Source organism: Apodemus sylvaticus, chromosome 8 (assembly GCF_947179515.1).
Source record: "Apodemus sylvaticus chromosome 8, mApoSyl1.1, whole genome shotgun sequence".
NCBI lineage: Eukaryota > Metazoa > Chordata > Mammalia > Rodentia > Muridae > Apodemus > Apodemus sylvaticus.
In genome coordinates, this window is record NC_067479.1 from 71438564 (window position 1) to 71464192 (window position 25629).

Genomic DNA, 25629 nt, shown 5'->3' on the forward strand with positions numbered 1-25629 from the left:
GATAATAATGGACCTTGTTTCTTTATAGAAAATGCTAGGCAAAATGGCAGAAAATACCACTGGAGTCGAGAGCATGGAAGCCAATGTTGGTCAAATGTTACTGACCTTCGAATTCTGTCCTGAAGCTCTTGCCTCGAGATAAATGACAATACCTAGTAAACCGTACCTGTCATTTGTGATTCGCTATTACACTTAACTATGTATGACAGTAACACATGATCATTAGATACGGGGCAAATGCTTGCCTTTAAGATTTCTCTTGTGAAGTTTTCCTAGCAGTTTCAGAAGAGTTAGAGTTAAGATTAATTCATGAGAATATTCAAAGAGATTGATCCACAGTATGATCAGTAGTCCCAAATATTAATGAGATGATGTTCTGCAATACAGTATGAACTCTCACTAAGCACTGAAACTGTGAGTTTAACAGTGAGTAACAGCAGAATTATAATTGCTGTTAAGACAAATTGGTTGGCAGTATTGTTTAAGAAAGAAAGAAAGAAAGAAAGAAAGAAAGAAAGAAAGAAAGAAAGAAAGAAAGAAAGAAAGAAAGAAAGAAAGAAAGGAAAGAAGGAAGAAAGGAAGGAAGAACGGAAGGAAGGAAGAACGGAAGGAAGGAAGAAAGGAAAGAGATAAAAAGGAAGAAAGAAAACAAAGAACAAGGGAGCTCTTACCAGGTTGTAAAAGGGTGTAAGAGGTAGGAAAGGACACACTTTTGTCTTGGTGTAGCCATTGTGGACTTCCTGGGGTCTCAGGCCTCCTCAACCACAGCCTCCACATCCTCTACTTTCTTGATCTTCATCCCAGTTTAGCTTACCTCAGGAGGTCAGTGTGGTGACAGTGTCATTTTTACCCAAACCAGAAAAATTCCACAAGTAAGATGACACTGCTCAGAAGCATAGGTTTAAAATGCCCTGAGGCCACTGAGCCCACACATCCTTCGTCCTCTTCTAAGGGCTGTGTCTGCTCTGCCCTTCTCCGACCTGAGCAGCCTTCCTGGGAAGATGCTACAAGTCTTTATTCTCTTGGCCCTCCTTCTGCCTCTTGGAGCTGGAGCAGGTGAGTGACCACCCCCTTGGGAGAGGTGCCATTTCATAACACCTCTGCTGTCTTTCTGTCCAGCAGTGATCAGGAATTGTCCTCGCATTGAACCCAAGAGATTTCTGAATGCCAGGTCCCATACGAAGCCCAGACTTGGAAATCTGATACTGGGCTGATTTTCAACAAGGTCTGAAGAAAGGGCATGTTTTCAGAAAACTTAGTAGATACTAGGTTCTCCCAACATTTTTTCATCACCCGGAGATTGGATCATCCTTGGGAAGAGATGTGACAGAGAATGTGAAGATACAAAACTATACATCCTTTTACTTTACTTCAGCCTAGGGAAAGGGCAGCCAGGCTTAAGAGTCAGCCAGGATTATTCCATGTGAAAGGAATCCAGTCTTCAAAAGCCTTGGGAGACTGCAGATTCCACTCTCAATCACCCCCACCCTAGATCCCTCTTGACTTCAAATATTGCTTCCAGACACCAAATAGTGTAGACTTTTCTTTCAGAGGAGATCATCGGAGGCCATGAGGTCCGTCCGCATTCCCGCCCCTACATGGCATATTATGAGTTTCTGAAAGATAATGAGAAGACATTCTGTGGTGGCTTCCTGGTTCGAGACAACTTCGTGCTGACAGCTGCTCACTGCAAAGGAAGGTGAGGAGAAGCAGCCAGCTCACATTTTCTGAGAACCCCACAGGAGCTTCTGTCCTCTATTTTGGAAGCTCCCCTGAGTGTTCACTAGAAGGTAGGGTTGTGAAAATTAATGTCTGACAAGAGTTACAAAAAGGGTGAGAGGTTACAGCCAGCAGTATGCTTGAGCTGATCAACCGCACTGGCCAAACAGAAGTAGTGGTTGAGATTGAAAGTTCACATTAGAAGTTGATGCAAACTTCAGAAGACTTGCCTAGATGCAAGAGTGAGCCCCCCAGGAATCTCACATCCTTGAGAAGCAGAGAGCAGTAGGTCTCCTGTGTCCTCAAGTCCCCTCAGCTAGAGCCCCACCCTGCCCACCCGGCCTTTCACAGCTCCTGGACTGCATCCTCTCTGACTCCACATCTCTGCTCTCCACTCTGCTCTCTCCACAGCCCAATAGCAGTCACACTGGGGGCACACAACATCAAGGCTAAGGAGGAGACACAGCAGATCATCCCTGTGGATAAAGCCTTTCCCCACCCGGATTATAATAGAGAGGATTACTCCAATGACATCATGCTATTAAAGGTGAGACCCGCCATCCTCCCACTCACATACCTCCACCTACCCTGCAGTCTCACCCCTCCTCCCACCCCTGGGGCCTGTGCTCTGCTTGGTACAGGGATTCTCCCTGCCCTCCTCCTCTGATCTTGCTTCTTCCCTCCTTCCATTATGAGTTTCAATGTGACCCAGAGCACCACCTCCTGACTGAGCTGCTTTCTCCTGTCTCTTCCCTATCAGCTGCAGGGAAAAGCCAAGAGGACTAGAGCTGTGAGGCCCCTCAACCTGCCCAGGCGCAATGCCCATGTGAAACCAGGGGATGTGTGCTACATGGCTGGTTGGGGAAAGATAACTCCAGAGGGGGAATTCCCAAACACCCTGCAAGAGGTTGAGCTGACAGTACAGAAGGATCAAGTGTGTGAGTCCCAATTCCGCAGTTCTTACAATAAAACGAATGAGATATGTGTGGGAAACTCAAAGACCAAGGGAGCGTCCTTTGAGGTAAGTTGGATTGCCTTCAACTCTGGGTTCAGTTGGAGGGGAAAGGAATCTAAGACCTACAGACTCAAACATCAAGGGACTCCTTTGCCCACTGGCTGTGATCTTTCTCCCTGGGAACAACAGGAACCAGTAATGAACCAGGGGCCCTGGAGCTGACAAGGAGGCTCTGTTGAAGTAACCTGTATAAAGGGAGGTGTTGGCAGCACAATGCCTGTGTCCAGGCCCAGGCTTTAGAAAGCTGGGCTCCCTGAGTGTGTCATAGCCACAGCCAGGTGTCTCCTCTGAGCAGACACACACACTTTGTCAGTGGGCTTTCCCTCCATGCTCACGTCAGGCCCACTGACTGCCCCTATCATGTCCTTAAACAACAGCCTATAGATGAAAGTCCCACACACCTTCCTAGAGAGTGGATCACAGCCCTGGGGAAAGGGCAGAGGCTGGCCTCAGGAGGGAGGTGCAGTCCTAACCATGTCCACAGTCAGACCTGGGAAGGCCAGGGGCCCCAGGCCTGCCCTCTGACCTCAGAAGCAGAGAGTGCAAGTCATGCTTCTCTGGGAGGAGCCTCGACATGAGAGGGAGGTTGGGACTAGGGTGAACAACAACAGCTCAGTGCCCTGTGTCCCCCTAAATTCACAGGAGGATTCTGGAGGGCCTCTTGTGTGCAAAAAAGCAGCTGCAGGCATTGTCTCCTATGGGCAAACTGATGGCTCAGCTCCACAAGTCTTCACGAGAGTTTTGAGTTTTTTATCCTGGATAAAGAAAACGATGAAACAAAGCTAACTACAAGAAGCAAACTCGATCCTGTTCTGACTAGCCACCTTCCCTATAGCCGAATCTGGGATTGTTCTAAGACAGATGACAGCAACTGAATAAAGAACTTTTTCTGAATGGAAAGCCTGGTTTCATCTTGATTCTCAGGGATCAACTCTGCTAGGGAGGTCCAAAGCACACTTCTGCCTTCTGCCCTCCCTATCTCCATGCACTCATCTCCCCAAAGCCTAGGCGAGCTCAGTGCCCAGTCAGCTCATTTTTACTTGTCCCAGTCTCTCCAGTGCCTGACTTCTGACAGACCTAAAGAGAGCACCATCAAGAGAAAAGTTGAGTGTCACCTGGCTTAGGGTTCAGGGTCACTTGCTACCTCCTCTATGTCCATTGGAAGACAGGAGAGGGAAAGCACCATTGTCCATGAGACACAGAAGAGAGAGCTGAGGCCACTGGTGGATAGGCGTTCTTGGGCAGGATGTCTCTCTACCACAGCTTCCCCACTGAGGGGACAGCTTTTGCATTAACTCTGTTTCTCATCTAGGAATAGTTTCCATGTCCTCCTCTGGAGACCGGGCCAGGCTTCCTCCAGCCTTCCAGCTCCGCTCCATCATCTCTTTCATCCAAACTCCGATGAGTCTAGCAACTTGTGTGCTTTAAAGTCCACGGGGGTCCGAGCACAATCCTCCCTCTTCCCCCTACCTAGGACACTCAATGCAGCAATGGGTTCAGTCCATTAAGCCCTAGGCCCTGAGCTGACAGACCGACTTGCCCCTGTCAGAGAAGGGTCTCCCAAATGTCCAGACCAGAAGTGGGAGCACAGAGGGTCCATTTATGACAGAACTGTTAGTGTCTCTCCCCAAAACCCTGTACCCCAACTCCCACATGCCCAGGCTAAGGCGGCCCCTCCCAGTCAGCTCTGTTCCCCCCTCTGTGCTCAGTGTCCATAGCAGCAGCGTCACTTGGCAGCATGGCCTCTCTGAGCTGGTTCATCTCAGCCACTGCTGCCTCTAGGAAGACTCCCTGTTGGTATCCATCTTTTATATCCAAAAGGGTAAAAGAACAAGAAAATTCGACTTCTTCCTGAGTCATCACAGAAGGGCATGAGGTTTGGAAATGATTTCAGTCACTTAGATTCTAGTGGGAACCTAATGAGAAGAGCAGCGTTTTTGCCTAGGGGAGGAGGGCGGTTGCTGGGACAGCCTTGGTGTGTTTATTTTAAAGATAACAGAAATGAGCACTGTGCAGGTGTAAGTCCTAAGAGATGCACATATGTAGAGGCATAATTCAGAGCCAGAAATGAAGGTGAATCGAGGAGGCTGTTAAACAATGAAACCCTGCATGGAGAAGTTAGAGATGTGCAGTGACTGCTGTGTCCATAGTGTGCAGATGGCCTGGGCTTCTCTCCGTGTTAGGCAGCTCTTGCTATGAGACTGTAGGAAGAATGTGTGCCTTTGTGTAAAACACAAATCTCCCTGTGTTGGATTCACATTGCTAAAAATGATTTGAGCTGCCAGACTATTTTAATCCTGTGCTTTAAGACCCAGGAATTGGAAGGTCAAGGCAAGCAGATCCCCGTGAGTCCACTAAAAATTGCTTGACTTAACTTAAGCAAAATAAAAACCCCAAGCAGCCTTGGCTTGAGGGTCTTGTAGCAACAGAAACTGCACAGATGTCATGACTTGTAGCTATAGCTTCATGTTTCTGTGTTCCCAGTAGTCACAGGGATACATTCTCTTGTGAGATGAAGTAAAATTCTCTTTGGATCTCATAACCTCCAAAGGCATGCATGTATGTAGGAAGGAAAGTTAGTGTTACACAGTTTCTGAAAGGAACCTGGAAACCGATCCCTGCCCTATAGACACACTAAAGACCTAGCTCCTTTGTAGACAACAAGAGCAAAGAAAAGTGCAGAACCAAAGAACAATGCATGTTTGTTTATAAGTCACACAGACTTTCATTCTATGCATTCAGACTTTCATAAGCATTCAGTGTGGGTGACATAGTACTTTGAGGCAATGGTTCTATGGTTTAAAATAACTTTGAAAATCACAATTGCAAATCCTTAAGAAGCAGATAAAATATTTCTACAAAAAGGTAGTAGTTGAGTTTAAAACTGACCCCAACATCAAACAGGATAGGATGGAACCTGAACCTAGGATTCCCTCACATAACCGAGGCACAAGTGACATTCAGTGACATCTACTCTACAGTCAGTAACTTCTTGGTGTCCCACACACAAGATGAGTCCATGCTCAGAGCCCTGTTCCCCCCCTCCCGAGCTGCATGTTTAAAGCTGTTCACAGCCAACTTGCTTTGATGTCCATGAGCACATATTTGAGTAGACTCAGAGCCAGGCAAATGCCTTAAACGAAGCCTGCTTCAGACTCCTCTGCTGTATAGAGGAAAATATTTTTCTGGAAAATATGCACTGCTATACTTCCTTTGCTCTGTCCCTAGTTCCTAATCTGCAAGCACCAGTTTATGTGGACTTAGATATTACACAGCATTTCTGGTCTCTATTTTTGTCCCGACCTACCTTTATTTGATGAATATGTTAGTGCATATGTACCCCTATAGAATCATGTATTTGCATACTTGATTTTGAGTCCGATTTGGAGAGATTAGGAAATATGGCTTTGCAGAATATTGCTGGGGCTTCGAGGTTTCAAAACTCTATGCCATTCTCAACTCTCTCTCTCTCTCTCTCTCTCTCTCTCTCTCTCTCTCTCTCTTTCTCTCTCTCGCTCTCTGTGTGTGTGTGTGTATGTATGTATGTGTGAATCTTCTAGAAGTTGCCTTCTTCATGGTATTTTATCAAGTGATACAAAGGTAAGAAATCACATGCTTTCACCCCACATGGTCAAGACACAAGTGCAGGAGTGGGTTCATTTGTCATATTTCACAGGGCTGTCTGGCCCAAAAGCATCATGGGATAGCCTAGGAATAAAATAGCCACAGCAGAACGACAACTGACTGCAGGATCAGGCTGCTGGCCTCCTTGAAGTAGTTTATTCTTCAAGCCAAAAATGTAAACAAACAGCTGAAGCCAGTTTCCAAATCAAAGGTGTGTGCAGACAAATTATACCACTAAAAATTATTGCATTCAATTATTTTTGCTTTTGAGTCAGGTAAGGTGATATTCAATCATCATTCCAACTCTTCCTGGGCTGAGATAGGAGGCTAGATCTTCAAAAATAATTCTTAGTATAGAACATCATTTGATAACACCTCAGGCTGAAGTTTGAGCCTGCCAGTTGTGTCATTTGGTTCTGATTGTGTAGTGCAGCTGTGTTTTAATTTATGCTATGAACCCCAGAACCAGGTATGCCAAATTAGAACTTATTTTTCCCTAGTCCAGAACCCGCTTGGGGTTAGGCAAAAAAGTAAATAAAATTAAAAATTAAAAAATGCAGCTATAAAACCAATTCTTTTTGCCTCCTAGTCTTAAAGGGACAGTGTGTGTTTTGCATTTGAGAATCTGAAATTAATTTGGTATTAAAAAGTGAATTTTGCCAGACATTGAGGCACCAATAGGTTGTAGAAATTTCTAATCCCATCCCGGGGTTTCTCGCCCAGGATAGGTGAGTATCACTGCCTTACAACATTAATTTTCCCAAGTCAAAGACACATACAACCCTTACATTTACAAAAAGCATTAAACAGCACAAGAGCTGGACAGATACCTACCCTCTATTTATTAGAATCAATTTTTCTTTTTTTTTTCTTTTTTCTTTTTTTTTTTTAACCAGAGAGCACTTTAGCTTTATTCAAGGTTTGTTGTCAAGGTTTAAATGCCATTTTCTAATGGCATTTAAAGGGTAAAAGTTGGTTTTTTTTATTGATATATTTTTTATTTACATTTCAAATGATTTCCCCTTTTCTGGGTCCCCACTCCCCACAAGTCCCATAAGCCCTCTTCTGTCCCCCTGTTCTTCCACCCACCCCTTCCCACTTCCCTGTTCTGGAATTCCCCTATACTCTTGCACTGAGTCTTTCCAGAACCAGGGGCCACTCCTCTATTCTTTTTGGACATCATTTAATTTGTGGATTATGTCCTGGGTTTTCAAAGTTTCTAGGCTAATATCCACTTATCAGTGAGTGCATACCATGATTGATCCCTTGAGACTGGGTTACCTCATTTAGTATGATGTTCTCCAGCTCCATCCATTTGTCTAAGAATTTCATGAATTCATTGTTTCTAATGGCTGAGTAGTACTCCATTGTGTAAATATACCACATTTTTTGTATCCATTCCTCCGTTGAAGGACACCTAGGTTCTTTCCAGCTTCTAGCTACTACAAATAGGGCTGCTATGAACATAGTGGAGCATGTGTCCTTATTGCATGCTGAAGAATCCTCTGGGTATATGCCCAGGAGTGGTATAGCAGGATCCTCAGGAAGTGTCATGCCCAGTTTTCTGAGGAACCACAAGACTGATTTCCAGCGTGGTTGCGCCATCTTGCAATCCCACCAGCAGTGGAAGAGTGTTCCTCTTTCTCCACATCCTCGCCAACACCTGCTGTCTCCTGATTTTTTGACCTTAGCCATTCTGACTGGAGTGAGGTGAAATCTCAGGGTTGTTTTGATTTGCATTTCCCTAATAATTAATGATGTTGAGCATTTCTTAAGGTGTTTCTCAGCTCTCCAAAGTTCTTCATGTGAAAATTCTTTGTTTAGCTCTGTACCCCACTTCTTAATGGGGTTATTTGGTTCTCTGGGTTCTACTTTCTTGAGTTCTTTGTATATATTAGATATTAGCCCTCTGTCGGATTTAGGGTTGGTGAAGATCCTTTCCCAGTCTGTTGGTTGACGTTTTGTCCTTTTGACAGTGTCCTTTGCCTTACAGAAATTTTTCTACCAATAACCCAGAGTTATTACTCTATTTCATCCAGGCTGCTCTTAACTCCAATTGGCTGTCCATCGGGCCGTGCTTTAACTCCTAACCCATGGCAGCTTCTCCCTCCTCCTCTTTCACCTTCATCTGCTCATGGTTCTCTTCTGACCCCAAGCTGGAAACTAAACACCACCTATGTCTCTTCTGGCCAGCTACTGGGTGTTGGCTTCTTGATCTGCCACTCAGAAATAACTCGGGGGCAGAGTCAAGGTCTACATGCAGACTCCAGGTCTTGGGGACCCACACTTAGCATTATAATAGACAAGGCTGAACCTCAATAGATGGATCTCAAGTTTTTCCAGCTGTTGGTTGGTCATTACCTCCATCTCTGCTCCATCCTCCATCCTTGAATTTCTTGTAGACAGATTTATTTTGAGTTTAAATTTTGTGGGTGGATTGGTGTCCCTAGGGCTCCAGTGGGGTTCCTGCCTAGCTTCCATATCCCCAATGCTGTGCTTCACAGCTAGGCCACTTATTCTGGGTTTGTCTCTCTTATCTCAGGACTCTATGACATCCTGAAGATGCCCCCTACCTTACCACCCCAGCTGGTTGCAGATTTCCATTCATTTCCATGGCCATCTGGCCATCTCTCTTGTCACTCCCCACAACTGACCCTGACCCCTACAATTTCTTTCCCTGGTTCCCTCTATCCGCCTGCCTCTCATGACTAATTTATTCCTCCTTTTAAATGAGATTCAAGCTTCCTCACTTTGCCTTCCTTCTAGTTTAGCTTCCTAGGGTCTGTGGACTATAGCATGGGTATCCTGTATTTTATGGCTAATATCAACTTATAAGTGAGTACATACCATGCATGTCCTTTTGGGACTGGATTACCTCATTCAGGATGATATTCTCTGGATCCATCCATTTCCCTGCAAAATTCATGATGTCTCTGTTTTTCATAACTGAATAGTATTGCATTGTGTAGATGTGCCACATTTTCTTTATCCATTCTTCAGACCACCATGGGTTAAAGCTGGACTTCAACAACAGAAACACCAGAATGCCTACACACTCATCTAAACTGAACAACTCTACTCAATGATCTCTGGGTCATGGAAGAAATAAAGTAATTAATGACTTTCTTGAATTCAATGAAAATGAAGGTACATCATACCAAAATCCAAGGGACAGAATAAAAGTAGTGCTAAAAGGAAAGTTCATAGCACTAAATACCTCCATAAAGAAATTAGGATGTTCTCATACCAGCGATTTATAAGTACACTTGAAAGCTCTAGAAATAAAAACAAAACAAAACAAAAAACAAAAAAACAAGCACACCAAACAGGAGTAGAAATGAGAAAATGATCAAAATCAGGGTAGAGAGCAATCAGTTAGAAACAAAGAAAACAATACAAAGAATCAAGGAAACCAAGAGCTGGTTCTTTGAAAAAATCGGCAAGATACAAAAACCCTTGGCTAAACTAGCCAATGGACAGAGAGACAGTATCCAAATAAACAAATTCAGAAATGAGTGGGAGACATAACAACAGAAACTGAGGAAATTGAAAAAATCAATAGGTCTTACTTCAAAAGCCTGTACTCCACAAATTTGGAAAATCCTAATAAACTGACAATTTTCTAGACATATATCATGTACCAAAGGTATATCAATCAGTCAGGTAAACTATTTAAACAGTCCTATAACCCCTAAAGGAATAGAAACAGTAATCAAAAAGTCTCTCAACCAAAAAAGGCCCAGGCCAGATGATTTTAGTGCAGAATTCTAGCAGACTTTCAAAGAAGAACTAATTCCAATACTCTTCAAACTATTCTCCAAAATAGAAACAGAAGGAATACTGCCAAACTCATTCCATGAAGCCATAGTTACCCTGATATGTAAACCACTAAATGAAGGAAGTGAACCTCAGATCAATTTCTCTTATGAACCCTGACACAAAAATACTCACTAAATCTTAAGATTATACATCCTAAGTCTATTCATTTACCTGCAAATTTTTTAACTTAATTTTATCTTACAGTCTAGTAATATTCACATACACAAACACGTACACAAATACACATACACACATATACACACACAGAAACACATACACACTGACCTGTGATTTTATCCAATTTTCATTATCCACTAGGTAGATGCCAATTATTTGTTGTACTGAATAAAGCATCAACAAATATGGGAGTGTAAATACATCTGAAGTAGGGTACTGAGATTTCTGGGTATATTTCTAGGAATAAAATAACTGGGTCCTATGTCATTTCAATTTTTGATATTTTGACAATTTTCCAAATTGTTTTCCACAGTGTCCATATTGATCTGTACTCCCACCACCTGTGAATAACTGTTCCTCTCTCTATATATCCTAACAATTGTTCTCAGACTTGCTGATAGTTGTTCTGAGGGGGATGAGGTAGCATTTCAAAGTAGAATTTATTTACATTTAACTAATTTCTACAGATATTGGATTCGTTTTTAAAAATTTTTTTACCTTTCTTTTTTCCTTCCTTCCTTCCTCTTAAAATTTCTTATTTCACTCACTTGTTCATTTGTGGATTGGCAGTTTTATAACTTTGGTGTTTAATTTCTGAAACTCTTTGTAATTTTGGATAATGGCCTGTGACGGCTCATCTTGGTTGTCCCTTGACTGCATTTGAGAGTAACCAACCCCAAGCAGCGTGGCACAATAGTAAGGGATATTCTTGGTTACATTATTTCCCACAGAAGATGGCCCCTAAATTTGTGTCAGCCCTTTTAATGGCAGCTCACATAAAAGGACATGGAGTTAGAAAGGTTTACTTTTGCCTGCTTATCCCATGATTTCTGGCTACATCTATCCTGTTGCTGAGGCGTTCCTTCCTTGGCTGAAGAATCTACTTTTTTAGGATTCCATCACAAAGGAGACCAGTAGCTCTCTAGTAATCTCCAGGAACTCCAGCACCACACTGGGACAGCTGAGACATGGTCTTGTGGTTAGAACAACTGCTCCTTGGCTTCCTGTCAGGAGTCAGCCATGATTGTTTCTTTTGCTACACAGCATCTTTGTTTTCAATTAGTTCCACCTGTTGATACTTGTGTTCTTTTACCTTTGGTGTTCTGTTTAAAAATTACTCGCCTTTCTAAATATCTTGAAAGGTTTTCCCTGTGTGTCCTTTTAAAAGTTTGTATTTCCTCTTTTAAACTAAGGCCTATATTCCATTTTGAAGTGATTTTTTTGACAGTGTAAATTTTAATGTGCCAATTTTTTGTTAACCTAGCTAGCTCCCAAATAATTGAAAAAGAGACTATTAGGCTTATTAACAATGTTTAAGGCACAAAACTGAGCAGTATTAATCTATTTTAGTCTTTTAAACTAACCCGGCTACTTCCCAGCCCAAATCCCTAAGATTCTTGCATTTTAGTACTGATCTGGCTCTCTGGGCTTCATATGTTTTCTCATGCTGCATCCTGGACTCTCTCCTAGTGGAGAATCCCCACTCCCTTGTGCCTCTCCAACTACCCTGGTTGGGAGAAAATTGAGTGCTCTTCTCTCCTATGCTCAGTTATTAGATGATTAGCTAGATTATTTGACTAATAAATCACTGGGGAGCAATGTTTACACAGCATTGAGATAGAAGAGTCTCAGAAGAATTTCAACCAGAAATGGGGCAAAATAAATTAGCATTGGAATAATACAAGGATAATTTTTACACAGTGTACAATAACATTATACCTATATTTCTGTATAAAGGGTAAGAATCTAATTTCATTCCTCTGTAGATGGATATCTAATCTTGGTAGCAATATTTGTTGAATTTGTTCAAAGTTTTATTCTCCATTGTCAACAATTAAGTGACCACTGCTTTGCCCCTTCATGTCTAGGACATTTGCTCTCTTCCATTTGTCTTCCTGTCTATTATTGCAACAATACTGCCTCATCAGTATGGCTCTGTGATATAATTAGAGGTGAGGTATTTTCAGCAGTATTCTTTTTCCTTAGGACTGATTTTGTATCTGTGACATGATTTTGTTTTTGGTTATTTTGCTAAGTCTGTGAAATATGAGATGGTAATTTTGATAAGCATTGCATTAATTCTGAATATTAATTTTGGTACTGTCTTCCCTCAGGCCTTCAAGCCAGCTTTACTGGTGCATTTATTATTATTTTTGTTGTAAATCTGTCATGGATTCTTTCTTTAAACTTTGTGGTAGAAAAGAACAAAAAGTATATTCTGTAGAAAAGTGTAAAATCTGGTGTGAAGCTTCACAGATTCCATTTTCAATGCCAATCGGGCCTGTGAACAAGTACATTGAACAGCATAGACTTGGGGGCCGGTAAATTTTCATGTATGTTTTTATTTATATACAAGATTCTCTTTAGAGTAAAGTTTATGGTTAGGGAAAGTGGGTGCATCTGGGAGGAGACAGAAAGAAAACATTGATCAGAATGTATTGTATAAAAATTCATTTTTAATTTAAAAATATTTAAAAAGAAGTAACGCCGGGCAGTGGTAGTGCACGCCTGTAATCCCAGCACTCTGGGAGGCAGAGGCAGGCGGATTTCTGAGTTCGAGGCCAGCCTGGCCTACAGAGTGAGTTCCTGGACAGCCAGGGCTACACAGAGAAACCCTGTCTCGGAAAACAAACAAACAAACAAACAAAAAGAAGTAAATGATAGAAGCCATTCAATGATTACAGGTTATTTCAGAGTTTCTAACTGTTGGCCTGAGGGCCGCATGTGGCCCAGAACTGCTATAAATGCGGCCTAATAGAAAACTCTAAGATCACTGAAATCATGGAATGTTTTGTGATATTTTGTGTCACTCTTGTTTTGTGATATTGTGTGAGTCTTAAGCATGAACTTTGTAGATGACTTGTTCCAGTGGCCTGTAAAATGAACATATGATACTCTTGTTATTGGCACACGCGCCTGAGTCACGGCTGATGATGGCTCATGAGGCTTCCAGTGATTTATCTTCCACCTGCAGACAGCTGAACGGACACCGTCAGATTTGCAAGTGCTCCTGAAGACTCAGTAAATGAAATGCAGAGATTATCGATGATGTTTAGTCCTACTTGTGCACATGATGGGTGTTTAATGGCAATTGGAGACCAAGTAAGCATTCTGTTTTGGACATTAGGAGCTCACACACACCACCCTCCCACCATCTTCACAATGATGTCATTCTGCACTGCATCAGCAGCTGAGACATTGACAGTCTCAAGCCTTTCTTTCTAATATTCTCTACTTTGAAGATAAAAGTAAATATAGCTTCTTATCTATAATCATTTTAATCACTGCATGGCTTCTATACCATCATAGATGAAAAGGTATCTCAAAAAGAGAGAAAGAGCTATTGGTGCTGGTTCATGCCTTTAACCTCAGCACTGGGGAGCAGAGGCAGGGGAATCAAGTTCAAGACCTGCCTGGTCTACAGATCATGTTCTAGGACAGGCAGTGCTCAACAGAGAAAACTTTTCTCATAAAGCTCAAAGAACTACATAGAGAGTCTCACAGATTTAACAGTGGACCATGAAATTATCACACTAAAATTATGCTAAATGTTGAGCTTTGTCGAAGACATCAAGAAAACTTATGAAAAGAGAAGAATGCCTCAGTGGAAATTGGTGGGTTATTAAAGAGGACAATCATGGGTACGAATGGCCAAAATGCGTTGAATACATGTATGATGTTGTCAGGGAATAAAAACTAAGTTTAAAAAGGAAAGTTAGTGCAAGAGCATTAAGTGTTGGTAGCATCACATAAATCATGACCAGCACTGAATTTCATAATGGTCCTTTTCTGTGTCAGAAATTCCTAAAGAATGACCTTACTGACTCTGGTGATATCATTTTCATTTCACAAGTAAGATGGCCCAGCTGTGGACACTAGAGCCACATAATCAAGTTAGTTATCATAACATAAACAAAACATGAAACAAAGTGTCTGCCAGAATGGAACAATGGAATCAAAATTACCAATTGAATCTTTTAGTGGATTTAACTAATCATTTTAAGAAGAAAATCAATCGTCAGTACCATGTTTTAAACCGTGAGTGGTCCAGGTGAAGGTGATTATGGGGAGCTCAAATTAAGGCAAATAACTCACTGCATTTCAAGCCAGCTGGATACAGCTTTGTGACCAGTGATGTAGCCTTGCTTTGACATTTCACATGAGAATTCGAAAACAGATTCCGAGACCTCCAGAAATATTGTCGTTATTTTGCTACAGTTAAAGCCCATTTTTCATCAGCATAGACATGGTACCTGCCGATTTTGAAATGCATAGAAAGGAATGCACAGAACTGGAATCTTTTAATTAAACTAAAAATACTTTGCTCGTGTCCCTTCACAACCTTTCCTGGACCACTACATGTCCTCCTCAGAGACAAGCGTTCATACTTTACAATCATGCTGTATCCATGCCACCACTGCTTTTTCACAGCCCCTATATTTGTGATAAAATGGTTTCAAGAACTGAGCACACTAGGCTGCAGACATGTCTCAGAAGTCTTAACAGTACACACTGCTCTTGCCAAGCACTCAAGGTCAGTTCTGAGCAGCCATGTTGAATAGCTCATCCCCACTTGTGACATCATCTCCTCAGGCCTCCAAGGGCACCTGTACTCATGTGCACACATCCAAACACAGACACATAATCAAAAGTTAAAAATATATCGCATATATATCTTATTGATTTGACAAGCACACTAAACCCAAGAAATCTCAAAAGGAAGAGCAACATGCAATTATAAACTGCTGAGAGAGAGAGAATTAGTCTTCCCCAAAGGTGAGCACCATAGTGGTTATCTAATCCCAAGTGGTCAGTATGCATTCAAACAATAATAAACTGACGTAGATTATATTTGTATTTTTATCCTTTTTTATATGTGTGAGAGAATTATAATTAAAGAGTAAGAAGCCATGATTCTGAAGCAGATGGAGAGACATGGAAGAAGTTGGTAGAATAATGGGGGGGGGTGATAAAATTATATTTTAATGTTTATTTCAACTTAAAGTGCTAAGCACACTATCAGTAAGATTAGAACCAAAGTATCTCAGCAACGCCTTAGGAATTCACTGAGGTCAGAGCTGTGTCCTTCAATCCAGAGGTTGAAACTTCCATTTCTGAAAAGCCATGTTGTATGCCCTCCCAGATTCATGTTGTCTTCTCAAAAGTCATTTTGAATATCTACATAGATTCACATTGTCTTCCTTTACTTTCAGGAGAGAAGCAGGCAAGATAAATTTTATTACTTACATTTGTTCAAATTATGCATGAGATCTCACAAACATAGACCATGTTCCATGGTTTTAAAAGATTTTTCTCTACTTGGTATCCCACATGAAGACTATTATATTCTGCAGACTTCTTTTAGCTCATCTGTGTGTGCATATATTGTTTTCAATTCCAGCCTGTTTTCAGGTGGAATGATCACCATGCATTAGAGCTCCTGTAAGTAATGTGCATCCCAAAACAGTTATCCTTTTAACGCAACCCAGAAAAGCCAAAAGGTTGCACATCTGTGGACTAGAGGGCTAATTTTGATCCAACTAATTTGTTAATTTTGGTGCAACTAATCAGGACTTTAGTTCACAACTACCACAAGAAAGCCTTCCTTGGTTGCAAAATATGTGAGGAGAAAACTCAAAAGTTTCTGAAATCCAGGAAGCAGTGATGGGAAAGCAAGAACTTGGTAGCTTTGAGGGTGTTCCAGATGTGCATACATGCACGCATGCGTGCAAGCGTGTATACACACACACACACACACACACATACACACACATACACATACACACACATACACAGACACATACACACACATACACACACATACACACACATACACACACATACACACATACACACACACACACACACACACACACACACACACACCTGTGCTTAGTGTGAGGCCAGCCTGTCTCACCTCCCAGAGTGATCTCACACAGCTCTTACCATCTACTGCTCTAAGCAAAGGTTCTCACCTGACTCTTGCCAAGATGAGAATTTTCATGGGCTGCATCCCTGTGTTACTCTTGGGTGTAGTCCATTAAATAGTCATTCAAGATCTAATCATGGTCCTTATTTTTCTATAGGGAATGCTAGGCAACATTGTAGAAAATACCACTGGAGTCATTGGCAGGGAATCTACTACTGACCTGACCATAATGACCATTGAATTCAGTCCTCAAGCTCTTGCCACAGAATTAAATGATAATATCTAGCAAACAGGTAAACTATACCTGTCATTTGTGATCTGTTCTTACACTTAACTGTGTGACAGCAAAGCGTGATTGGTGGATACCTGGCAAACACTTGCTTTTGAGATTTCTCTGTGCCTTCCTAGCAGTTTCAGGAGAGTCATAGTGAGTTAAGATTAACTCATCAGATTATTTAAACAGATCATTCCACAGGATCCCAAAGATGAATGCCATGATAGACTGCAATGCTGCCCATCAGATATGGTGCAGTGTCAACTGTCACTAAGTCCTGGGTAACTTTGTGAGTGTGTTTGTAGTGTGCTATAACTGTTGTTAAGATAAAATGGTTGTCAGTACAATTCATTAAATAAGGTAAGAAAAGAGAATAATAGGAATGAAAAAGAAAAGAAGAGAAAAACCAAAGAAACCAAAGGAGATCACATACAAAAGTGTCTAAGCCTTAGAAAAGGATGCACTTGTCTCTGTGCAGTCACTGTGGACTTCCTGGGGTATCAGGTTTACTCAACCATGACCTCCAACCATCCACACTCTTGGTCTTTATCCAAGCTTAGCTCATAGGATGTCAGTGTGGTGACAGTGTCATTTTTACCCAAACCAGAATACTTCCTTAAGTAACGTGACGTCAATCAGAAGCAGAGGTGCATAGGTTTAAAATGCCTGTGAGGCCCCTGGGCCCACACCTCCTTCCTTTCCTTCCAAGGGCTGAGTCTACTCTGCCCTCCTCCATCCCGAGCAGCCTTCCTGAGAAGATGCCACCAGTCCTGATTCTCCTGACCCTACTTCTGCCACTAGGAGCTGGAGCAGGTGAGTGAACACCCCTGGAACAGAGATGCCATCCCATGACTCCTCTGCAGGCTTTGCCCAGCAGTGGCCAGGAGTGGTCCTGGCAGTGAATCCTGGAGCTTTATGAACCTCAGGTACCAATCCCATACTTGGAAAGCTGACGCTGGCTAGGTTCTCAACAAGGTCTGAGTAAGGGAGGTGTTCTTATAAAGTTAGTAGGCTCTCACATCTCCCAGTTTATCTCTTTTCACCTTCTGTCGACAGGATCATCCTTAGAATGTGGCAGAAAAATAAAGATAGCTTTAGTGACAAGCCTGCAATGTGGTGAGTTCACCACCTCAAGAATATTAGCATCATTTATTAAGTCCACCCTCAGCCCTGCAGCAGAAAGAGGCCCAGGCTGACAAGATCCTCCACTAGCTTTGCAGTCCAGTTTCAGTTGACCTTCCCACTTCTCTCTGAAGGTCCCCAGCTATTCTCATCTGTGCAGCACAGTCTTCCAATATCTTCCTGGCTCTGAATTCAGCTAGCACTACCCATCAGCTTCTCTGGCTAAGTTGAAGTTATTCATACATGTGGCCAAACATATATTAAAAACCCAAGATGTGTTGGGTACTAGAATGGGAGAATGCTAGAAAACCCACCTCTTTAGCGGCTTGTAGGTAAAAATTGAGGTAATGGCACCAATGAAGAGTAGAGTGTTTGGGGAGATTCGCTAACAAGGAAAGATGTATGGTGAAGCGCCCAAGATCCCCTCAGCCTCTAGCTTTACTATTTAGAAATCTGCAGTGACTGCTGTGTCCACAGTGTGAAAGATATTCTGAGCTTCTCTCCTTGTTAGGTAGTTCTTGGCATGAGACTGTAGGAAGAATGTGTGCCTTCATGTAAAACACAAGTCTCCCTGTGTTGGATTCTCATTGCTAAAATTCCAATCTGTCAGGCTTGGGGGCTCACACTTTTAATCCAGAACTTAGAAGACGGAGGCAAGAAGATTCCCATGAGTCCAGGGCATGTGTGTATATATTATATGCTACGTATACATAATATTATGATTATTTGAATTTAACTAATTTCTAGAGATATTGGGTACTTTTTTTGTTTGTTTGTTTTCTTTTTGGTTTTTTCGAGATAGGGTTTCTTTCGTTTATTAGATGTCACAATCGTGGACCCTGTTTCATGGTTTTAAAAGATTGTCTCCAAATGGACACCCATATAGTTAAGATTATTTATTCTTTGGGCTCATGTAGCTCATCTGTGTGTATGCACGTACTGTGTCATTTATACACAGTTGATTTTCAGGTAGAATGATCAGCATTCATTAGAGCTTGTGTAAGTAATGTGTAGCCCAAAACATATATCCCTTCCATGTACCCAGGAGAAGCCAAAAGGTTGCATGCCCATGGACGAGAGGGTTGATTTTGATCCAACTAGTTTCAGGACTTTAGTTCACAATTAAGAAATGAAAGCCTCTCTTATGACAGGAGAAGTTGCAAAAGTATCTGAAATCCATGAAGCAGTGATGGGAAAGCGGGATCTGGGTAGTCCTGTGGGTTGTGCACACACACACACACACACACACACACACACACACACACACACACACACACCTGTGCTCGGGGCAGGGCCAGCCTGTCTCACCTCCCAGAGTGATCTCGCATAGCTCTCACCACCTAGTGCCCTAAGCACAGGCTCTCAGCTCACCCCAGTCACGCTCAGCCTTGTCAAAGCTGCATCCCTGTCTCTCTCACTCCTGGACGTAGCCCATCTAGTAATTATTCAAGATCTAATCACAGCCCTTGTTTGTCTATAGAAATGCTAGGCGGCCTTGTACAAAATACCATTGGAGTCATCAGCAGGGAGGCCAGTGCTGGTCTAATCTTACAAACCGTTAAATCCACTCCTCAAGCTCTTGCTCCAGAGATAAATGGCAATAACTAGTAAACAGATGAAGTAAACCTGTCATTTGTGATCCATTCTCACACTTAACTGTGTATGACAGTAACATGTGATCAGTCGATACGGGACAGACACTTGCTCTTGAGATTTCTCTGTGACTTCCTAGCAGTTTCAAGAGAGAGAGTTAAGAGTAATTCATCAGACTATTCCGATTGTTCCACAGTACGATCAGTCATCTCAAAGATTAGTGAGATGATGTACCTCAGTATTGACTAGTAATATATCAGCTCTCACTAAATACTGCGTAACTTTGTGAGTGTATTTGTAGCACTATAACTGTTGTTAGGATAAAATGATTGTCAGTGTGATTTTTTTTTAAATTAGAAATGAAAATAAGAAAAGTTGGAAAAAAAAAACAAAGCGAAAGAGATGCAAAATGGTGTGTTAGAAAAGGACACACTTGTGTCTCTGGGCAGTGACTAAGGACTTCCTGGGGTCTCGGGCCTCCTCAACCACAGCCTCCAACCCTCTATGTTCTTGGCATTTACCTGAGCTTAGCTCATTGGAGGTCCATGTAGTGACAGTGTCATTTTTACCCAAACCAGAGTACTCCTTTAGGTAATGTGATGTCAGTCAGAAGCAGAGGTACACAGGTTTAAAATGCCTGTGAGGCCCTGAGCCCACGCCTCCTTCATTCCCTTCCAAGGGCTGTGTCCCTCCTCTGTACTTCTCCAACCTGAGCAGCCTTCCTGGGAGGATGCCACCAGTTCTGATTTTCCTGGCCTTTCTTCTGCTGCTTGGAGCTGATGCAGGGGGTTTCGGGGTAAAAGGAGAGGAAATGACACCAATCAACATTATAGGGGTTAGGGCGGCTCATTATCAAAGAAAGACCAATGGCGATCCACGCAGGATCTCCTTGGTCTGTAACATGATGAAGATAGAGTTCATCCCTCCACGCATTTGCAAAGCAGCAGCTGGAAGACAAGTACTACACAACACTTCTCAGAGCAGGGTTCTGAGGCTTAAATGACAGAAAGATTATTCCGTGTGCAAGGAATCCTGTCTGCAACAGGCTTGGAGGACCACAGATCGGACTCCCCCCCCCCAATCACTCCCTTCCTTGATCTCTGCTGCTGACCCTAACTTCTTCCCCCAGACACCCCATAATCTAGCCTCCTTTTCAACTTTCAGAGGAGATCATCGGCGGCCATGAGGTCGAGCCCCACTCCTGTCCTTACATGGCACGTATCAAGTTTGTGAAAGTTAATGGGAATAGAAGTTACTGTGGAGGCTTCCTGGTTCGAGACTATTTTGTGCTGACAGCTGCTCATTGCAACGGAAGGTGAGGAGAAGCAGCGAACCCATGTTTTCTGAGAACCTCAAGGTAGCTTCTTGGGGTCCTCTATTGTCCACTGTTGTGGATGCTTCCATGTGAGCTCTCTTGAAGGACTGCGGAAATGGGAGTCGTGTGAGAGGTAAATGCAGGTCCAAGGAAGGGTAAGAGGGCAGAGCTGGCAGCACACTGGAGTTGATCAACTGCACTGGCCAAGCTAAAGCAGCAGTTGAGGTTGAAAGTTCACGTGAAAACACAATGCAAAATTTGGCATATTTCCTAGATGCAAGAGGGAGCCCCCCCAAAGTCCCATGTCCTTGAGAAGCAGAGAGCAGTAGGTCTGACCCTGAGGCTCTCCTGTGTCCTCAAGTCCCCTCAGCTAGAGCCCCACCCTGCCCATCCCACCTTTCACAGCTCCTGGACTGCATCCTCTCTGACTCCACATCTCTGCTCTCCCCACAGCGCAATGACAGTCACACTGGGGGCACACAACATCAAGGCTAAGGAGGAGACCCAGCAGATCATCCCTGTGGATAAAGCCATTCCCCACCCAGACTATAATTCTGTGGACCGCACCAATGACATCATGCTCTTAAAGGTGAGGCCTGCCGCCCTCTCACCTGTACTCCTCTGCCCATCCATTAGTCTTCCCACCTCGTCCCTTGTACTCTGCTTGGTGCAGGGCTAGCCTGATCCTTCTATGTAATCCTGCTTCTTACCTCTGTTCAATCCTAACTTTCAAGGATTGAACATCTAGTCTTTCTCAGGCTAGCAGGCTCCTAGCTGAGCTGCTCTCTCCACCCTCTTCCCTTTCAGTTGGAGAGTAAGGCCAAGAGATCTAAAGCTGTGAGGCCCCTCAAGTTGCCCAGACCCAATGCCCAGGTAAAGCCAGGGGATGTGTGCACTGTGGCAGGCTGGGGGAGAACGTCGAAAAATGCCACTAAAGGATCGGCCTGCCTACGAGAGGCCCAACTAATCATTCAGGACGACAAGAAATGCAAAGAACACTTCCATCGCTATTCCAAGACCACTGAAATTTGTGCTGGAGACCCAAAGAAAATACAGGCTACTTTCAAGGTGGGGTTCAAGCATTTAATGTACAAAAGGTAGGGTGAGAGGGACCTGGGAGAGGCCAAGGTGGGAGAATGGCCAAACCCTCAAGCCTCAGCTCAGAGAAGGGATAGCCCCAAAGTGCAGCTTTTGTCTCTTCAGTGGGTGTAGCAAATGTGTAAATTGGGAAAACCTCTGTCAACCTATGCAGCATCTCAGAGTATCCATGAGGACTTCAGGGAAAGACTAGGACTGGGTGAGAAGGAAAAGGTGGGCCTCCCTGGAGCTCGGGTGCTGAGGAAAGCTGGAACCTGTCCTGGCCCTGATCTAAAGTTAGCATTGCCAGGAGGAGGTGGGGAGAACAGAGTCAGCGGGAACCAGGCTCAGTTCCTCCTTTCTCTGCCCACAGGGTGACTCTGGGGGACCCCTCGTGTGTGGCAACAAGGCCTATGGAGTTGTAGCCTATGGGCGAAACAGGACAATGTCTTCAGGAATCTTCACCAAGGTTGTGTACTTCCTGCCGTGGATAAGCAGACACATGAGGCTCCCCTAACAGGTGTCACAGCACCTCTGCCCGGCCAGCCTGTCTGACCTCAGGCGAGAACCACGCAGAGTGGGCAGCAAAGGCTGGAAATTCATAATAAATAACCCCCAGAGTGCACATAACTGAAGTCCTTTGCTGTTGAGCCACTTCCTGGTTTGCGCACCTCGCTGGTCCAGGCAGACCTCCCCTGTCACTTCCCGGCTTTGCTTCCTCCTCGGTCCCCAGCCCCTCCTCTTACTGGAACTTCAGGCCACACAATTCCCACATGTTTATCTTATGGCAAGCAGGGGATTCTTTCTATGTTTTCATTTATAAAATAGGATCTCACTGTATCGCTCTGGACGTCCTGAGACTTACTATGAAAACCTGCCTGGTCTTGAACTCACAGAGATCTGCCCCTCTGCTTCCCCAGTGCTAGGATTAGAGGTCTGTGCCATGATATCTAGCCATTCCCACATTTTAATTCTCAGGTCTCCAAGGTTGGCTTTCTCACAACATAATTGTCAGGAGTCTACAGCACTACTGAGGTGCCCTGCGCTCAGTCACTCATTCATACTTAGTCCTCCACAAATGAATCTTCTGGACCAAGGAAATTTCTACATCTCTGAGCCACCGTCATCCAGCCCCAACAATGACAAAGAGTTGAACAAGGCATTGGGTGAAGGGAGATTGGACTCTGGGAATTCAGAAGGCCATGGGCTGTGCAACCCAGTCAGTTTCCTGTTTCTGGTCCCCTCTCTAGCAGGGTAGGGGACTCTCCCCACCTGAACTATCTGCAGTCTCAAGTATGGAGACCTCCCTCTGATGGACCAGACTCTCCCGGGTCTCCTTTCCCAGTCCAGCCCAGAGCTCAGTCACTTCTCTCCCCCTGTGAGGCTTTCCAGTGTTTTCCATTTGACCTCCTCCAACTACCAGAAGTTTCTACTCCATCCATACGTTCCCCAGGTCTGATTTACACCAGCCTTTCACTCCTCTACCTTTAAGTTCCAAACCTGTGGGGTCTCCTCTACCTCATAGTGCAGCCAGACTTGTGCTGCCAGTCACCTGGGCTTAACCCTGCCACCTAAGTCAGGCTAATGAGCCCTGCTCCAACCCAAGATTTCCAGGGACAGAGAGGCTCAGTCATGATCTGCTATCTTTCAACAACCCTGGCTCAGCCTCAAACCTCAGCCTCCCCCTGCTGGCCACACGGGGATATGGCAGTTTGTGAACCCTAGGGATCCAAGGGCTGCTAGGCTAGAAGTTATCTCTTGACATCATCAATCAGCACTTGTAGGTCTCAGGGTTTGTCTCAGGTACACAGTAGACTCCTTCTTCACCTTCATCCTCTTGTTCCTCTGGACAGCCCAACGTCACACAAATGGATTTATAATGGGAATTCACACACACACATAAACACACATGTTTTAAAATATGATTAAATTTTCTATATTCGAACATGCATTATTCTTTGTTGGTTCGTAACACAGTTTGTGGAATGGGGAGGAAGCTGGAACCCCTCCAGCCCTGTGGTTTTCAATGCACCTCATGTGGAGCCCCCATCAATATAGGTGGGCAAGAGAAAAACAAGCAGAGAGGCTTTAGCTTGCTTGAAGAGAGGCAGAGTCAAACCATAGACTCTGTCTCTCCAGCTGAAATATGAGACAGCTCATGGTGACCCATGTGACACTATTCAAGTCCCTCATAGAGCAGCACTGGTGAATTATGGTTTTTTCTTCCCTCATTCATTACATCCTCACCGCAGTCTACCCTCCCTACTCTTCTCTCAGCACCCCCAACCTCTCATCTCCTCTGATCCACTGCTCCCCCATTTCCCTTTAGAAAAGTGCAGGCTTCCCTGGGATATCAACTGAACACAGCTTAACAAGGTGCAACAAGCCTGGGCGCAAACCTTCGAATCAAGACTGGACAAGGCCACCCAGTAGGAGGAAAAGGATCGGAGCGCATGTGGAAGATTCAGAGACAGGTGCACTCCCACTGTTAGTAATCCCACAAGTATACAAAGCTATACAACCATAGTGCATAGACAGAGGACTTGGCTTGGATCCATAGAGGCTCCATGATTGTCATTTTAGCCTCTGTGTGTCCCAATGAGCTCTGCCCACTTGATTTTGTGGGCCATGTTCTCCTGGTGTTCCTGATTCCTTTAGCTCCTAAAAATCCTTCCTTCAGAGGTGCTTCCCCTGAGCTCTGCTTAGTGTTTGGCTGTGAGTTTCTGCAACTGCTCCCATCAGTTGCTGAATGAAGCCTCTCTGATGATGATTGGGTAGGCATCCCTCTATGAGTATAGCAGAATATCAGCAGGAATCATTTCGTTGACTTCTCCTTATAGCCAGGTGTGCTTGGTTCTATCCTAGATCTTTGAGCTATCCAGCCTGACCATGCAGGCAGTGTCTGGTATGGGATCCCTCCCGTGGCATGAGGCTCAGGTTGGATCAATCATTGGTTGTCCACTCCACAATTTAAAATATTATCCCAGCAGGAATTTCTATAGCTGATAAACATCTTCAGCAAAGTGGATGGATGCATAATTAACTTAAAAAAATCAGTAGTTCTCCCATATACAAATGATAAATAGTTGGAGAAAGAAATTAGGGAAACAACACCCTTCACAATAGCCACAAATAATATAAAACATCTGGATATAAATCTAACCAAGCTATTAAAAGACCTGTATGACAAGAACTTTAAGTCTTTGAGGAAATAAATTAAAGAAGATATCAGAAGATCAAAAGATCTCCCCTGCTCATGGATCGGTAGGATTGATATAGTAAAAGTGGCCATCTTCCCAAAAGCAATCTACAGATTCCATGCAATTCCCATCAAATCCAAACACAATTGTTTAAAGACATTGAAATAACAATATTCAACTTCATATGGAAAGACCAAAAAAAAAAAAAAACAGGATAGCTAAAATAATCCTGTACAATAAAAGAAATTCTGGAGATATCACCATCCCTGATCTCAAGCTGTACTACAGAGCAATAGTAATTAAAACCACATGGTATTGACATAAAAACAGACAAGTTGACTAACAGATAGAAGACCTAGAAGTAAACCCACATACCTACAGACAATTGATGTTTGACAAAGAAGCCACAACTATACAATGGGAAAAAAAGAAAGCATCTTCAACAAATGGTGCTGGTCTAATTGGTGTTCTGCATGTAGAAGAATGCAAATAAATCCATATCTGTCACCCTGCACAAAACACAAGTCCAAGTGGAACAGAGACCTCAACATAAAACCAGATACATTAAATCTCGTGGAATAGAAAGTGGGAAATAGCCTTGAACGCATGAGCACAGAAGACAGACAACTTCCTAAACAGAACACCAATGGTTCAGAACATTGTCAAAGGACAAAACAGCAGTTTACAGAATGGGAAAAGATCTTTACCAACCCTACAACCAAGAGAGGGCTGATATCCAACATATATAAAGCACTCAAGAAATTA

General features: G+C 43.3%; 2 protein-coding genes and 1 non-coding gene across 3 annotated transcripts; 2 read left to right on the forward strand and 1 right to left on the reverse strand.

Annotated features, from left to right (window-relative positions):
* The first annotated feature begins 981 nt into the window (after positions 1-981).
* LOC127691489 (granzyme C-like) lies at positions 982-3549 on the forward strand. Its single transcript, XM_052191373.1, has 5 exons — positions 982-1056; positions 1552-1699; positions 2131-2266; positions 2480-2740; positions 3377-3549. Exons 1-5 carry the CDS (start codon positions 1002-1004, stop codon positions 3518-3520), a joined length of 744 nt encoding a protein of 247 aa, XP_052047333.1. The 5' UTR covers positions 982-1001; the 3' UTR covers positions 3521-3549.
* Positions 3550-17307: 13758 nt separating this feature from the next.
* On the forward strand, positions 17308-22181 carry LOC127690712 (granzyme F-like). Its single transcript, XM_052190275.1, has 5 exons — positions 17308-17370; positions 20437-20587; positions 21041-21176; positions 21395-21655; positions 22038-22181. The coding sequence occupies exons 1-5, from the start codon at positions 17316-17318 to the stop codon at positions 22179-22181; spliced, it is 747 nt and encodes a 248-aa protein (XP_052046235.1). The 5' UTR covers positions 17308-17315.
* Positions 22182-22631: 450 nt separating this feature from the next.
* On the reverse strand, positions 22632-22713 carry LOC127691731 (small nucleolar RNA SNORD55/SNORD39). Its single transcript, XR_007979328.1, has one exon. It is a non-coding gene; the product is annotated as a small nucleolar RNA SNORD55/SNORD39 (small nucleolar RNA).
* Between the last annotated feature and the right edge of the window lie 2916 nt (positions 22714-25629).

Excerpts from the sequence above, each read along its gene's own strand:
- LOC127691489 (XM_052191373.1), top strand. The coding sequence starts at position 1,002 with ATGCTACAAGTCTTTATTCTCTTGGCCCTCCTTCTGCCTCTTGGAGCT. Across the intron at positions 1,057-1,551 it reads GCCTCTTGGAGCTGGAGCAG|AGGAGATCATCGGAGGCCAT; the intron begins GTGAGTGACCAC and ends CTTTTCTTTCAG. Across the intron at positions 1,700-2,130 it reads GCTGCTCACTGCAAAGGAAG|CCCAATAGCAGTCACACTGG; the intron begins GTGAGGAGAAGC and ends CTCTCTCCACAG.
- LOC127690712 (XM_052190275.1), top strand. The coding sequence starts at position 17,316 with ATGCCACCAGTCCTGATTCTCCTGACCCTACTTCTGCCACTAGGAGCT. Across the intron at positions 20,588-21,040 it reads GCTGCTCATTGCAACGGAAG|CGCAATGACAGTCACACTGG; the intron begins GTGAGGAGAAGC and ends CTCTCCCCACAG. Across the intron at positions 21,177-21,394 it reads ATGACATCATGCTCTTAAAG|TTGGAGAGTAAGGCCAAGAG; the intron begins GTGAGGCCTGCC and ends CTTCCCTTTCAG.